Genomic DNA, 15,552 nt, shown 5'->3' on the forward strand with positions numbered 1-15,552 from the left:
CCGTGCCCTTATCTCAGAACATGGAAGGATATGGGAGACCTTATCAGAGGCAACTTCCCGTGAGTGCTGCCCGCTGTACAAAGGAAGAACAAAGGCAGCTGTGTTTTCCAACACGGGTTATAATACAATATTGGAATTCTGGCAACAGCAGACAGCTGCAGGAATTCTGCAGAAATCTGGAAACAGTGAGGCAATATTGACTTGCAGCATGGGCAGCAAGCTGCACCCAGTGTGGTGGAAAGGGTGCTCAGTGTGCAACACACCACAGCAAAGGCAAGGATGAGGAAGTGAACCAAGAAAGGAATAAGGAGATGTGCAGATGCTTTATGCCTTCTGACAGCAAACAGATTGCATGGAAGGAGGCAAGAAAGGTTGTGTTTGAGCAGTGAGGGTCTGTTGAAGCTGCCTTTGTGATATTTAACCTTATAAGAGAGTGCAAACAAAGATTCTGCAAGAAGGAAGGATGAGCAGAGTGATGCCAGGTTGGACAGGGCTTGGAGCAACCTGGACTAGTGGAAGGTGTCCCTGCTCATGGCAGGGGAGTGGAACTCGGAGGGTCTTTTCAACCCTGACCATTTTATGCTAGATCAGAGCACATGCCACACATCTCCCCGGACTGAAGATGTGAAATATCTGCAGCTGTTCTGCAGTAACTTAATCTTGAGCAACATCTGGGGTGAGTTATGTGTACAAGAATCACAGAATGGTTTGGGTTGGAAGGGACCTTAAAGATTACCCCGTGTTTGGGCAGAGACACCTTCCACTGGACCAGATTACTCAGAGACCCATCCAACCTTGTTTTGAGCATTTCCAGGGATGAGGTAGCCGGAGCTTCTCTGGGCAACCTCTTCCAGAGTCTCAGCACAATCATAGTCCAGAATTTCTTCCTAATATCTATTCTGCCCCCTTTCAGTTTAAAGCCATCCCCCTTTGTCCTATCACTACATGTGCTGGTAAAAAGTGATGCCCAGTGTCACAGCCTCAGTGAGCTAATGGAATATAAGTTTTATTCAGCAAATGGAAGTTCAGGAACAACTTGGAAGAACACATCACTGTGTTGCCCACAGTACAGGTCATTCTGTGTACAGCTAAGATGCTCACTTATGTCTCTGCTTCCAAATATTTATCCCATACTTTTGCCAGAAATAGGAAAGACAACTGTAAAAGAACCAGCTCAGAACTTAAGATTTTATCTTGTGAACACATTAGCACTGTAGCTTGCTGATCAGACTAGACCCTGAAGTTCTGCAAAAGGAGAGGTCTTCTGTCTTCTCTTTTTCCTTACCCTGGAGACAAGGAAAAAAAATCCAGAACAATGCAGCTGGATTGGTTCACTTTCAGTCACCTGTTCCTTAAGAAAATTTCTTCTTTGCGCAATGGGCAGCCCCAAAGCTGATGTCATTTATCAGCAATAAATATTGACAAGGAAAAAAAAAAGGGGAAATGTATATATATATAACCCTGGACTAGGGAGAGCCTCTCCTGCCACTTCCTCAGGTACAGAAGGATTCTGGTGGATGAAGGTAATGTATGCAGAACTGAATTTCAGCCTTAGAGATTTTATCCATGCAGTCTCTTGTTCGTTGTGGTACAAATTTTAGTGGAATTAATAGCTGAGTTGTACCAATAATTGATAATGTGATAATTGAAAGAAAATTTATACTTATAATATCTTAGAGAAAGACTGTAAAATAAAACATATCTTCTCTGAAACCACAATTTTCATGAGTATGAATGAAAAATTGCTTCAGTGGAGTCTAATTTCTGTATTTCTTTAGATCAAAATGTAACACTTGGACCCACTTGCTTCTTCCTTCAAATGTGAACATAAAATAATCCATTTTGCATGGGATTGTCAGTCATAGGAAATATTTTTCTAATGTCTTTTGAATTATTTTGGTGTTAAATTTATTTCATGTGACTATTGGGATACACCAGTACAGCTGAACTCAGAATTTTGTCATCTCTAAATGTTAACTATCCAAACTTTCAGGTACATATGCTGCTGAAATGTCTAATATATATTGTAGTATCTAATAAGCTGATTACCTTTTCTTAATGGACAGTAAATTACTCTAATGAAATTTAAAGAAGTTCAGAGAAGGTAGAGGAAAAATATATTAAAATAAATGAAAAGCAAATATTCCCACTCTGCCAAACTTTCATACTTGCAATGCCCTGAAAGCTGTATCAGATGGCAGGAGAAAGGTTATACTGAGGAATGAAATACCAGGATTAAATATAAAGACCATATTTTTCAAATAGAAATTTGTTTACAGTTTTGAAGCTCTCAATTTATTTTATTTGTTTCTACACTCAATCAAATTTTCATAAAACCTCAGGTTTTCAAGTAGAGCTGCCTAAAAGTGTGTTGCTGGCATTTGTTTTTCAGAAGCATAGAAGTGATTTAGTGGATTGAGCACTACTGAAAGGGAAGGAAAATTCTATCTGGGAACATCATCATTTGGCTTTAAAAGTAAAACCCAACAGATTTCATCCAAGAGATAGATTTGATGGTAGACTGTGGCAGATGTGCAGTAGTATTTAATCAACTTTAACTCCAGATCTAGAAATATTTTATGTTTCCTGTTGCAGTATTTAATCTGGGATGTCCCAAAAATCTTTTGTTTCTGTGTGTACAGAAGGGCAGGACAGCTCCTCAGTGTCTAAAAATATCCCTGAAGTTTAAGAATTTATTCTTAGTTGATATCACTGAGATCCCTTCCTCTACCACATGCAAATGATTTCCTTATGAAATCACAGCAAAACAAGATAAAGACGATATCTGAATGACATGATAGGACAAGGGATAGCGATTCTAAAGTAAATGGGGGGACAATTTTTTTTTTACAATGATAGTTTCCCTATCAAGCAGAATTTCCTAGATTTCTGTTGACCAGTCCTGCTCACACTCTGGATTTTTCTGAGAGGCCAGCTCTAAGGCATTTTGTATTTGTTGGGATTTGTTATCTCTATTTCCCTCTTGCCTGTCTGGTTTAAGGCAGCCTGCTGAGCTCAAAGCTAGTCTTCCTTGGGATTTTGCCACATATTTTTAATAACCAAAAAGACCTTTCCCCCCACATATCCTAATCAATACAAAGATATATAACTTCTGATTCTTTTAATGTGCAGAAAAAGCATCCTGCTTATATGATTTGGTTTCAGAGTGTCTGTACACCTGCATGAGGTGCCTCAGGAGTCAGAGTGCAGTAGCCAACATTATTTGTTAATAACATCATATTTGAAGGTTTTCTTTATGTCTAGGTGTTAGATGAAACATGAGGTGATCACCACAATTTGCTTGAGCCTTTATGATGGTGATTTAATGAGGAAATAGGGAGTGGGAAAGAAATGGAGACTATAGTCCATATGGTCAATGCTCCACTCCAAAGCACCAAATCTCACAATGGATGGGGCTTGAGAAGCACTCATGTGACAGTACTAAACACATTTATGGGCGTTTTTATATACAGGGAGGCAGACATGAAGAAAATGCTGCAAATTCAAGATATCTTGAATAAAGGAGTCAAAAGGGACTGAGCCATCTATTCCAAATACCACACAACTTTATGCTACTTACAGCCCCTGCTTCCATGCAAGGTGGAGTCTTCTCTCTGTAGGAGGCAGTGGTGCCTATGCACAGTTTCAGCACATCCATATTCAGGATCAACTAAAATAAACTTCTTTGTGCAGTCTTTACTTTGCAACAGTTTCGTATCTTGCTCACTTATCACATTATGCCATAAAATGTATGCAAAAGAGACTAACGGATTTTGGGGGTTATTTTTTGGGTTTTTTCCCCTGTAGAAATGGATCTACTAACTGCAATTATTCTCCTGGCTGCTTTGTTACACCAATCTGATGGACAGGTAGGAACATTCATCTCTGCAAGACACCCATATTTGGCTCCTTTGTATAGAAATCTGAGCTGATACATTCTGTGGTCTCTGGAGAATTATAGTTATGGGGTTCAAGTATTGTTAATGTGTTAATGTAACATATTGAAGATGAACTTTCATTTTGTACAGATTTTTGCATTATTATTATTATCATTATTATTATCATAATTATTATCATTATTATCATATCATAGTAGTAATGTACTGGTTGAGCACCCTGTTCTAGTGGAAGGTGTCCCTGTATAAGACAGGGACTTCAGAGCTACTGGCCCTGTGAGCTTCCAACCCAAATCATTCTGTGGTCTTGCCTATCAAAATTCTCTTCCCTTCACGGGGCTAATTTTAAAAAGACATTTTTCATAAATAAACTAATAATTTAAGATTCAGAAATCTGATTCATAAATCTCCTAGAGAGAATTAGGTTTGTAAGATATCTGCTATGCAGGTACTTGCATGAGAGGTATTTATCAAGATCTTCTTATTAATGAATGAAAAGAAACAAATACTTTAGGAAAGAAAATTATAATTTTCTTCAATAAATCTGACATTAACCATGTGATAAGTTGATACTTTTCTTTACCTGAGTATAGCTGCAGCCTAAAACTACTGGCTGAGATGTTATTTCTACCACCATAGATGTCTTAAGTTAAACAAGATTTATGAGACCGGTTATTGGTGTAGATTCCGTTGACCAAAAAAAAGTGACAAGAAGATCATAATTTATCTTGTTTATTATATTTCTGTTAAATGAGACCTTCACTGTTATTTTTTTCCAGGGTTTTCCATATAAAAGCGTGAAAGGTTTCACCTTTCCTCATTTTAAGTCTCAAAATGAAAAACAGATCCTTGAACTACACAATGAAATACGGAGATCTGTAATTCCCACAGCCAGGAACATGCTGAAGATGGTGAGCTATGAATTACAGCTAGCCTGCTTTTCTCTTAAAAGAAATGGTGGGGCAAACCCAGCATCAAAGGAAGGTGTGGGATGAAGGGATTAAGAGCAGCCTGATGAGAAGGACTTGGAGATGTTCATGGATGAGAAATTCAACATGAGCCAGCAAGATACTCCAAGGGCACTCCTGCTCTGGAGCCAGGCTGGGAGAGCTGGGGGTACTCAGCCTGGGGAAGAGAAGGATCCAAAGGGACCTTAGAGCACCTTCCAGTACTTAAAGGGTGTCTATAAGAATGAGGAAAAATACTTTATCAGGGCCTCTTGCAATAGCACAAGGGCTAATTGTTTTTGGTTAAAAGCAGGTAGATTAAAATAAGATATAGAAAGCAGATTTTTATGATGAGGGTGGGGAGGCCCTGGCAGAGGTTGCCCAGAGAAGCTGTGGCTGCCCCATTCCTGGGTGTGTCAAGACCAGGCTGGATGGGGCTCTGAGAAACCTGGTCTGGTTGAAGATGCCCCTGCTCATTGCACAGGGTTTAGACTAGATGATCCTTCAAGGTCCATTCCAACCCAAACTATCCCTGATTCTCTGAATCTAAGAAGAGAAGCAAACTCTGGATGAAGGAAAGAGCATGCAAAGCAAAGGGGGAGATGCAGCTTCTGAATCTCACACTGTCAGGAGGACAAAAGAAACCTAGATCTGCAAAACTTCTCCCATCCCTGTCACCCTTGATATCCTTGTTATCCCTGTCCCACGAGCAGATGATCTGGTCAGTGTTTTGTGGTTAATCCTGCGTTACAAGACCTGAAACATTCTCCAGGTTCAAAGCCCAGCTGATATTAATCACCACAACTCAGCTGCACCTGGGCTGAAAATCAGATTTATGCCACTTAGTCCAGTGCACCCTGCCAGTGTTCATTCAGAACAAAGATGAAGGAAAGCAGTAGTATGTTATAAAAATCAGTACCATCTGAAGATCAAGACTGTGTGATAGAACTCTGCAGGATAACCATCTTTGAAACTTTTAAGAGTTGAAGAAATGTGGTTTCTGTGCCCCAGGAGAGTAATCAGCACAACTCCTTTCTGTTGAGGGTCATAGGAGCATTCAGTGCTCAACACCCAAGCCATTTCCTATTTTTTTTTTTTTCCTCATGGGCTGCACTAACCTATCTGTGACCTGGATTCTTCTTCCTTTGTGTCTTTCAGGTTTGGAGTGACAAAACTGCCAAAAATGCTCAAAAATGGGCAAATCAGTGTGGGATGAAAATCAGTCCAAGAGACAGGAGAGTTATTAATGGTACTGATAAGCATGGAGCCTGAGCTGCTGGGTTGATGACAGATTGCAGATGACCCCTGTGAAAGTGAAATAGAAATAAGCACGACTTTAATCTGTTGTAGAATAGCTTTTTAGGATCATTAGATGGAAGGTGGCCCTGTACATGGAAGGAAGGTTGGAACAAAATGATCTTTAGGTCCCTTCCAACCTAAACCATTCTGTGATTCTGTGATTATTAAACAAAACCATATTTTTTGTCAGATAAACACTCTGAAAGACAATTTTTGCAAGTCCTTAAAAATCACAGGGGAAAGTGAATGGCATCATAGGCATTTTTTAGCATATAGCTACAGACTCTCTGTCCCACCTCCTGCCCTGTCTTTTGCTTCTCTCCTAATAAAATAGATTTACTTCTACTCCAGGTGTCACCTGTGGTGAGAATGTGTTACTGTCAACCTACCCAAGGACGTGGGCTGATGCAATTCAAGTGTGGTACAGTCAGTCCTCCAATTTCAAGTATGGATATGGACCAATCTCAAAAAATGTCAATGTTGAGAGCTACACTCAGGTAAGGAGACTTGAAACAAACTACAGGGATACACCAGAACCATAGGAGTACACTTAAGCCAGCTGGGAGCTATTTATAATCAGGAAAAAAATATCAATGTCATCAAACTACTATCTATAATTCATACTCTGATCCAAAGATGAATGATAAGCTAAAATTCTTTTCTATCTAATTACGAGGTGATGGAACCAGTATTTTGAAAGAGCTGTCCAAAAAGAAAATATTAGTCTGTAGAAAAACCTTTAATTTAGAAATGAATATTTTCTATACAGGAATTGAAATACGTGATTAAGAAGCGTCAAAGCCAAATACCTATGATGAAAATATTTGAATTTCAACTTCAGTGTCCTTCCAGAAACTGTGTTCAAAAACATTTGGAAATTGGAGGAAACTCTTTTTTATGTAAAATACAGAAGAATGTAAACTCATGTATTCTTTATAACAGCTAAACTTTAAATTTAAAAGCTGACTAGAAAAGAAATGAAAGGAAAAGAAAATATTTTCTTGTTCTGTTACGTTATGAAGTTTTGGGTTGTTTTACAAGAATTCACTCTGAAATAATGTGTTTGTTTTTTAATCTACAGCTAGTCTGGTACAACAGTTACAAGGTGGGATGTGCAGTTTCCTACTGTCCCACAGGCCCATACAAATACTTTTACGTTTGCCAATACTGCCCTGCGTACGTACTCCCTTCTTACTCAGTCGTGGTGATTATGGATATGTTTCCAAAACATCAATGGCTATAGGATAAATTAATTGCAATCTACTTTAACCATTTATACTGTTGAAAATACCAATGTAAATTGTGGGTTTAGCTGCATGCTGAATGTCAATATCTGGTTTATTTTGCATTGAAAGAGATATTAAGGAAATTTTAGCAGATGAACAAGGGTTTATCTCTGTCAGAATCAGGCCTCAGGCACAAATCATGCTGTAATTTTGACCACAAAGGAGAAAATCAGATGTAAAGTGGAAGCCAACAGCAAATGAATACTCACAGAGGTAACAACTTCATTTCAAAAGAGTTTTGCTGGGGTTTGGAACAACCTGGTCTGGTGGGAGGTGTCCCTGCCCATGGCAGGGTGTTGGAACTAAGTGATCTCTTACAGAGGTAAAAACTTCATTTCAGAAGGGTTTTGCTGGGGTTTGGAGCAACCTGCCCATGGCAGGGTGTTGGAGCTAAGTGATCTCTAAGACCTCCTCCAGCACAAAGCAGTCTGTGATTCTGTGATTTTATGATTACCTCAACCAGTTGAAATCTATTAGAGAAGCAGAGCTAGGAAGCACATACACTTTTTAATAGATGATGCTATACATCTACAATCAATCAATTAATTTTGTTCCTCTAATTCTTTCAAATTTCAGAGGAAATAACCCAATGCAAATAGCTATGCCTTACAGAAGTGGACCAAAATGTGCTGACTGTCCTGGCCACTGTGACAAAGGACTTTGCAGTAAGTTACTCCATTCTCCTTAAAAAAAACAAACCACATTCTACAATATTCAAGCCATTTTAATAGCAGAGCAAAAGTACAAAGTTTATATCGACATGGACAGCTGGAATTTCTGGAAAATGCAGAATCATCAAACCAGAGCTCAGTTTCCACATAATATTTCATGAGTTTGCTTCTCTCTCTTTTATTTTAGCCAACCCTTGCAAGTATCAAGACCTCCTTGGAAACTGCAAAAATCTGAAAATGCTGTTTGGCTGCAGCCATTCACTGGTGAAGAAGAAGTGTCCTGCAAGCTGCAAATGTACCACTCAAATCATCTAAAGTCCTGCTGGGTGTCATTACAGCTGCAGAGAGATTTTAAGGAAAGAGTAGGACCCACAGTAAAGTGTATTCACTCTCAGTGCATCTGCTCAGATTCACCTGTAGCTAATAATTTTATCTGAAATCTGACCATTACTTCAGTCTTAAATTAGACTAGTAGCTCAAAATAACCTCTGATGTTATTTTAGGTTTTGTAGAAATCATGTTTTAAGCTACTAATGTGTTACTTTCTTTGTGTTGTTCTTTGTGTTGTGTTACTTTCTAATGTGTTGTCTTTCTTTGAAGTGGATCTGCCAATGATTTATTTCTTTTTTAATGGGAAACCCACTTTTAAAACACTTCAGGTTTTTTGGCATCATTCATTAGATGCCACTAAATTTTCTTCTGTTAACTTTTTTTTCATTGTTAATGGAATGTCTTCCTGCTAAATAAACACATGATCTACCACCAGTTCACAAACAGAGCTTGTAATTAAACTTATTTATAAACAAAGGGGTGGTTTTTGTTTTTTTTTTTTAATTTGGAAAATTGCTTATGGAATTTTGAGGTTTTTTTATATTTCATGTGAGTGTGGATGAGAAAGGAAAATAAGTACAAAGCAAAAAGGGAGGCACACATTGTATCTGGAGCTTTTCCTCTGACCTAATCACAAAAAGTCTGCTACATCTGCCTGCAGGTGATAAATGATGACTTTATTCCTGTGGCTCTTTCCCACTAACCTTGCACCACATTGGGTGTCCCACCAGACCTCCAGCTGCTCCTGAAAGGGTCCTGGTTTTCCATAGCCCTTTTATCAGATAAACCAGCCTTGAGCAGGGCAGAACTCACCACTTTCCCTTCTTATTTCAGGCCAGTATAAATAATTTTCTCCACAAGACTGCAATTCTAGATAAAGACACAAGAGGGTGAGCCATACCCAGACATGAACCTGCATTACTTTTTCATTTTCTACCTGTATAGAGGATATCCCCTTTTGATAGATATTAAAGTTTTGGGCCTAGTCTGGCCTGGATATCTCCTTTTATTAGATATTAAAATTCTGGGCCTAGTCTTGCTCACACAAAGTTTCTTAGCTAATACTGGCTCAATAAATAATTAAAACATAAAGAAACATATAGTTTAGCAGTGGTTTCCTCCCCTCTATTCTTTCATCCTGTTTCTGCTGGTCAAATTACCATCATATTAAACAATTGAGAGTGTCAAATTACGGAAATTAATGGTTTCCAGGATATAAATTACTTCTGGTAGCCTTGATTTTGTACCTTCCTGCAGCTGAGTTTCACCCTCATGACCACTGGCACTGTTCAAGGCTCCAGAGAAGCTGGAGAGAGACTTTTAACAATGGCATGGAGCAGCAGGACAAGGGTGAATGGCTTCAAACTAAGAGGGGGCAGGGTTAGGCCGGATATTTAGGAAGAAATTCTCTCTTTTGAGTGTGGTGAGACCGTGGCACAGGTTGCCCTGAGAAGGTGTGGTTCTCCCATCCCTGGCAGTGTCCAAGGCCAGGTTGGATGGGGTTTGGAGTAACCTGAGACAGTGGAAATTGTCCATGCCCATGGGAGGAGGTGGAACAAGAAGATCTTTCAGCTCCCTTCCAACCTAAACCTTGATTCTATGATTTTTAGGGACTGTAATTCAAACTAAAGCTGGTGAAAATTTCCTAAAAAAGCTGTGTTTTCCTCAGAAAACACTAACCTGTAAAACCCCAATTCTATTATGGAGGGATGCATAATTTTGGCAAAACTCTCAGGTGTTTTCTGGGTTATTTTCCAAGTTTTTCCTCTTTCCTCCCCCTTTATCTGGGCCAATAAATGTTTAACAAGGAATTAGTTTATTATCAGAGATTTCCAATACAGCTCCCTTCCCAAAGAGCCAAGTTGCATGCTCTGGATATCCAGCTATGATGTTTGAGCATGGCAACAGCAGGAGCTGGAAGGGATCTCCTACAGCTTGAGGTGCCACCCTGGAACACATCTGGGTTACTGCAAGGTATCCAGGCACAGCCTTTGTGCTTTTGTAGGAGATTTCAAAAGGTTCTGCTTCCCTACTGATGTGGAACAGAACAAATAGGAGGCGAGATGAAATGCTGGAAATGCTGCCTGGATGTTCCTGTTTCCCAGAGCTGACATCAAGGAGTGCTTGGGATACTTCCCTTTGCTGTTCCCATCTCTGTGAAAGCTGAGATGCTGCTGAATATGGAGTCATCACACTCAGATGGGGCAAAAGCAATACGACATTTGCTGAGATCCAGCATGTCAAATGACTTTTTTCCCTGTTACTTGCCTGTATTGTCACAAAGTTATTTTTCATACTGATGTCTTGACAGTGCCTTCATTTTTAACACTAGGATGTGCTTTTTGGTTTCTGCTGTATTGTGCTACCTTTTAGGTGTTAGTCCAGGCAAGAAGCAAATAACAGCAGGAATTTCTTACATTTTCTATTCTGGTTCACAAGAAGAACACGTGCTGAGAGATGATAAGAGCAACTACTTCAGAACAAGTCCAAGCCTTATCTGTGGAGAGGGGTGTAAGAGCTCTTCAGCTGCTAACTCACATGAAGGGCCTTAAACACAGTTTTGAACAAAGGTTATGAAGTAACTTAACAGTCAGACATTTTCTGAAGAAAGAATATTTTTTTATATTTAAAATGCACCAATGGCAGCAGTTTCATGGCCAGATTTGGCCTCTGGGCTAAACCAAAGGGGAGGTCAACACTTCCAGTATCCCAATGTCTTGCTGAGTGCCATGGGCCAGTATCTCCCCTGTTTTTCTCCATCCATTGATATTTTAGAACAAATCTTCCACAAAACTAGCAGTCAGACAGTTTCTGAAGAAAGAATATTTTTGATATTTAAAATGCACTAACAGCAGCAGTTTCATGAACAGATTTGGCCTCTGGGCTAAACCAAAGGGGAGATCCACGCTTCCAGTATCCCAATGTTCTGCTGAGTGCCCTGTTTTTCTCCATCCATTGATATTTTAGAACAAATCTTCCACAAAACTAGTTTCACTCTTGCTCTTGACAAATCTCACCAACAGGTTAACATGAAATGACAGAATCATTAAGGTTGGAAAAGACCTTCACAATTGAACCATGGCCCCATGTGCCACTTCCCCATGCCTTTTAAACACCTCCTGGATTGGTGACTTCACCACTTCCCAGTACAGCCTATTCCAATGTTTGACAACCCCTACCATGAAAAAATTTTCCCTAATACCCTATCTAAATCTTCCCTGGCACAGCTTGAGGCTACTCCCTCAAAACCTAATACTAAATAGGAAGCAAGGGTTGGAAAACTTCACATGACATTAGAAATTTGTCTTGTCAGAATATCCAATTTATTCCCATAAAATAAATTAATGACAAGATGTTTGAGCCAGCCCAAGCAGAAAAGGTCCATCAGAGCAGGGACAGAAGAGGATGTTCCCCACCCCTGGGCTGCTCCCATCACCCCAGGCCAAGCTGCCAAAAATGTGATTTCTCTAATGTAAAGGCCATGGTTAAACTGTGAAAAACAGCAGATGGAGTCTCTGATTAAGAACTTTCTTGACAGCTCCTGTCTCCACTCTAGGCTGTGAGCAAGACTTTTAACCCCCAAGCCAGACATTTGACCTGCAAGCTTCAGCCTCACCGACTGCAAGGCAGAGATAAACTCACACAGTCAGGGCAAGGAAGATTAGTGAAAGCTGAGAAAGAGCCACAAAGCACTAGGCCCTGTAAATTATAATATCACATTTGATAGCCACACCTCCAGCATAATTATATCTCAGTGTAACCACAAGGCAAAGGGGACAGGGGGCAGTGGGAGATAGAAGCAAGGACGTGACACTCCCTCCTGACCCACCGGTGACGTCTGAGGTTCATGGGTTGGTCACTGGGCTCAGCCCTCTGCCCTGGGCTCTGTGAAATGCCAGCCTCAGACTGCTCACCAGGACTGACAGATACTCCAGCACCAGCTCTGAAAGAAAGGCAAATTTTAGGAAAAGTTGAGATAGCAAACTGGCATGGAAAAGAGCCGTGTTAAATATTCATTCAGTCACTGATGGAGAGCCCAAGGCTCAACACATGTAAATGGAAATTACTCTTTAAAATCATTATCATCACATTCTTGGGGTTTTCTACACAGAAATGACCATTTGAAATCAAATTATATTTTTCATTTGATGTTTTGCATCATTAACACTCCTCTGCTTTCTTCTCTTTTCCCACTGCTCCATGACATGCTGAAAGTAAAAGAGAAAAGTCCCGGATGCCACACTAAAATCAAATTATGGCTTTTATTTATTTTGTTGAATAAACCAGAAGATTTTTTATTTCAAGCACTGACTTTAAACCACCAGGGTTTTTTTTAGGACACTCAAAACCATTCATCTATCTTCTTTAAAAAGTCTTTTCCCAATGTAAACAAATTCCAGAAAATGACACTAAAGATAACAAAGGAAGTGTTAAATGTGTTATTTTTATTTAGTGACATACAGCATTCTTTGTGCAGGCACATATGATAAGTTTCCCACAAAGTGATTGCTGAAGGGTCATAAGAGGCTTATTTTGACAAAAATTGAATGGTAGCCCTTGTGATTTTTGACAGGACTGACACACTGAGGAGAAAGGGACATTTTCTGAGCACTACTGCTTCTGAAGCACAGAAATTACAGAATTTCTGTATATTCAAACCAAGAATGTATTGACCTCTTATGTAAATGTGGCTGTGCAACTCCATTCAGATGATGGAGGTGATTTTCCACACTCACCCAACAACATATCAGAAAATGTCTCCTAAAAAAGACTCTTTAAGTTGATGCTTTTTTCCTAGCAGTGGCTCCTGTGCAGGTGCCACTATTCCTTAGGGCAGGAGATATTTCTCAACATTCATTCATTAAATAATTCATTCATTCTCAACATTTCTCAATGTTTTATTCTTTATTTTCTGCACAAAACCAAGATATATATACATATATGTATGTATACAAAATTCATATACAAATTACAGATAGTTATATATGTTATATATTGTACAATAATATATATTATAATTATATATATTATATATTCTATTATATAATTATATATAATTAATAAAGATATATGTACATATATGTGTGTGTACATATACACATATATATATATATAATTCATTAAGAAATTTAGTGAAGAAAATGAATTTCTAAGCATTAAAACTGGAAAGGTCAGCAGCAGCCTTCCATCTGAATGAAGAAAGACATACAAATTTTACAGAGAGCAAAATATTTCTTGAAGTTATTATGTGGCAACCTACCTACAAGTGCAGGAAAAGTCCTCAATGACCTGAAAATTCCATGCTCCTGAAGAGACAAATGCTGGCTGATTGAAGAGGTAAAAAATGTCAGTTACAATAAATTAGGTGTTGGAAGACAGTGATCATGCTTCTTCCAGAGATAGCAGTGGCTCAGTGTTCTTGAGGAAATCAGCTTATAAATGGGAAAGGAGAAAAATGGCAAAGGAAAAGAAATGTGTAAAGAACCTGGAAGGGAAAGATGAAATGAAAATGAGTGGTAGAGTGTGGAAAAAAGATTTCCACAAAGATGTGGAAATTTGCTGGGCAGGTAAAAATAGCCAGAAATATCAACAATGATCCAAGCCTAGTATTTAATAATGAGCACTGAGGAGGTTTTAGCCTCCTTGAAGCCTCTCCTATCACCTGCCCATGGCCCAGGAGCATCATTTTGGCTTAACCTGTCTCTGCTCTTGCTTTCTGACCTGCCTCCTAGATGAGCCTTTAACTATCTTTTCTGTGATCAATAAACATAAGGAAATGTACATTGGAAACATAGAACCAATCCAGACCATTTTGATATAGTATTAACCATAACATGTCATAAACCAAACTTAAATCTTTGGCTCTTAGGTTATTCCAGTAGCCTTGCACTAAGAGTCATTGCAGATCTATACAGATCAGTTGTGCAAACCAGTAAAAAGATTTTTATCCAGCTTTATATGAGTTATTTAACACTCCATGCATGTTTTAGAGGGAAATGAGAGGTATCTAAGGAGAATGTAGCATCTAATGAGCTACAGCATACAAATTTGTACCTCTCACAGCTTGGTATGAACATTTCAGAGGCTGGATTTTTCCACTGAGGTAATTTTTCCTTCAATACTCCTATTTATTTGCTCCCAATTTATTTTAGTACCTCCTGTGTTGGTTTGTCCCGGAAGGGGTGTTGTATTTTAGATAGTAAGTTGAGTTGTAGTTGTTCATTGAATTTGTCCTTGGCCCGTTGTGAGGAAATAATAAATTCATCTTGTCAGTTCAATAGCAGAGGACTACTTTGGGATATTCAGTGATTTAGCACTTACTTCCTGACAATTAAAAAACAGTCATGTAAACTAATTATGAAGGTGACAAATCATGTCTTCCATCAGGTCAGCATTCAAGCTGCAAACAAAGAAGTCCCCATTTGCCTAACCTCCTCAGCCAGCTGGAGGAGACGTTAGCTGTACACAGGAAAAACAAACAATATGGGAGTTTCTTATAAGACTTTGTTATGTACTAATTGTTCTACTCACATCTACAATTTGTGCCAAGGTCAAAATTATTAGAATTTGTGGGTCAGTGTGAACACATGGACAAAAGGCACAGTTTATATTGGGGTTTCACTTGTGCTGTGCCTCAGCACTCACTGAGTCATAAAAATTTATATTTACTGTCTCTCTCTGGTTTGATCCTTACGTGGATAAGACCAACTACTTCATGGTACCACTGAACCACACCTTGATGCTGTACCACTGAGAAACAGCTCAGCCTCCAGAGGCTGATGGTTGTACAAATTATGGAAGAGCCACACTTAGCAGGAGGTTCTCTGGGATTGCTGGGATTCATCTGTGCTTGTGTCTGCTCATTTAAATAAGGAATGCATCATGAAAGGTCACTGAGGAACAAAAGACTTATGGAATCATAGAATCACAGAATGGTGTGGATTGGGAGGGACCTAAAATAACACCCATTTCCAACCCCTTCCCATGGACAGGGACGCCTTCCAATATCCCAGGGTGCTCCAAACCCCATCCAACCTGGTCTTGGACACTTCCAGGGATGGAGCAACCACAGCTTCTCTGGGCAAGCTGTGCCAGGGCCACAGCACCCTCATAGGGAAGAATT

The 15,552-nt window shown here is 39.2% G+C and overlaps 1 protein-coding gene across 1 annotated transcript; it reads left to right on the forward strand.

Moving 5' to 3' along the window:
- Window positions 1–3,809: 3,809 nt before the first annotated feature.
- CRISP2 (cysteine rich secretory protein 2) lies at window positions 3,810–8,414 on the forward strand. Its single transcript, XM_039696017.1, has 7 exons — window positions 3,810–3,869; window positions 4,676–4,807; window positions 6,002–6,092; window positions 6,494–6,639; window positions 7,224–7,318; window positions 8,005–8,093; window positions 8,287–8,414. The coding sequence occupies exons 1-7, from the start codon at window positions 3,810–3,812 to the stop codon at window positions 8,412–8,414; spliced, it is 741 nt and encodes a 246-aa protein (XP_039551951.1).
- Window positions 8,415–15,552: the final 7,138 nt, after the last annotated feature.

The sequence above is a fragment of the Passer montanus genome, unplaced genomic scaffold (genome assembly GCF_014805655.1).
Source record: "Passer montanus isolate IOZ18808 unplaced genomic scaffold, ASM1480565v1 scaffold94, whole genome shotgun sequence".
Classification (NCBI taxonomy): Eukaryota; Metazoa; Chordata; class Aves; order Passeriformes; family Passeridae; genus Passer; species Passer montanus.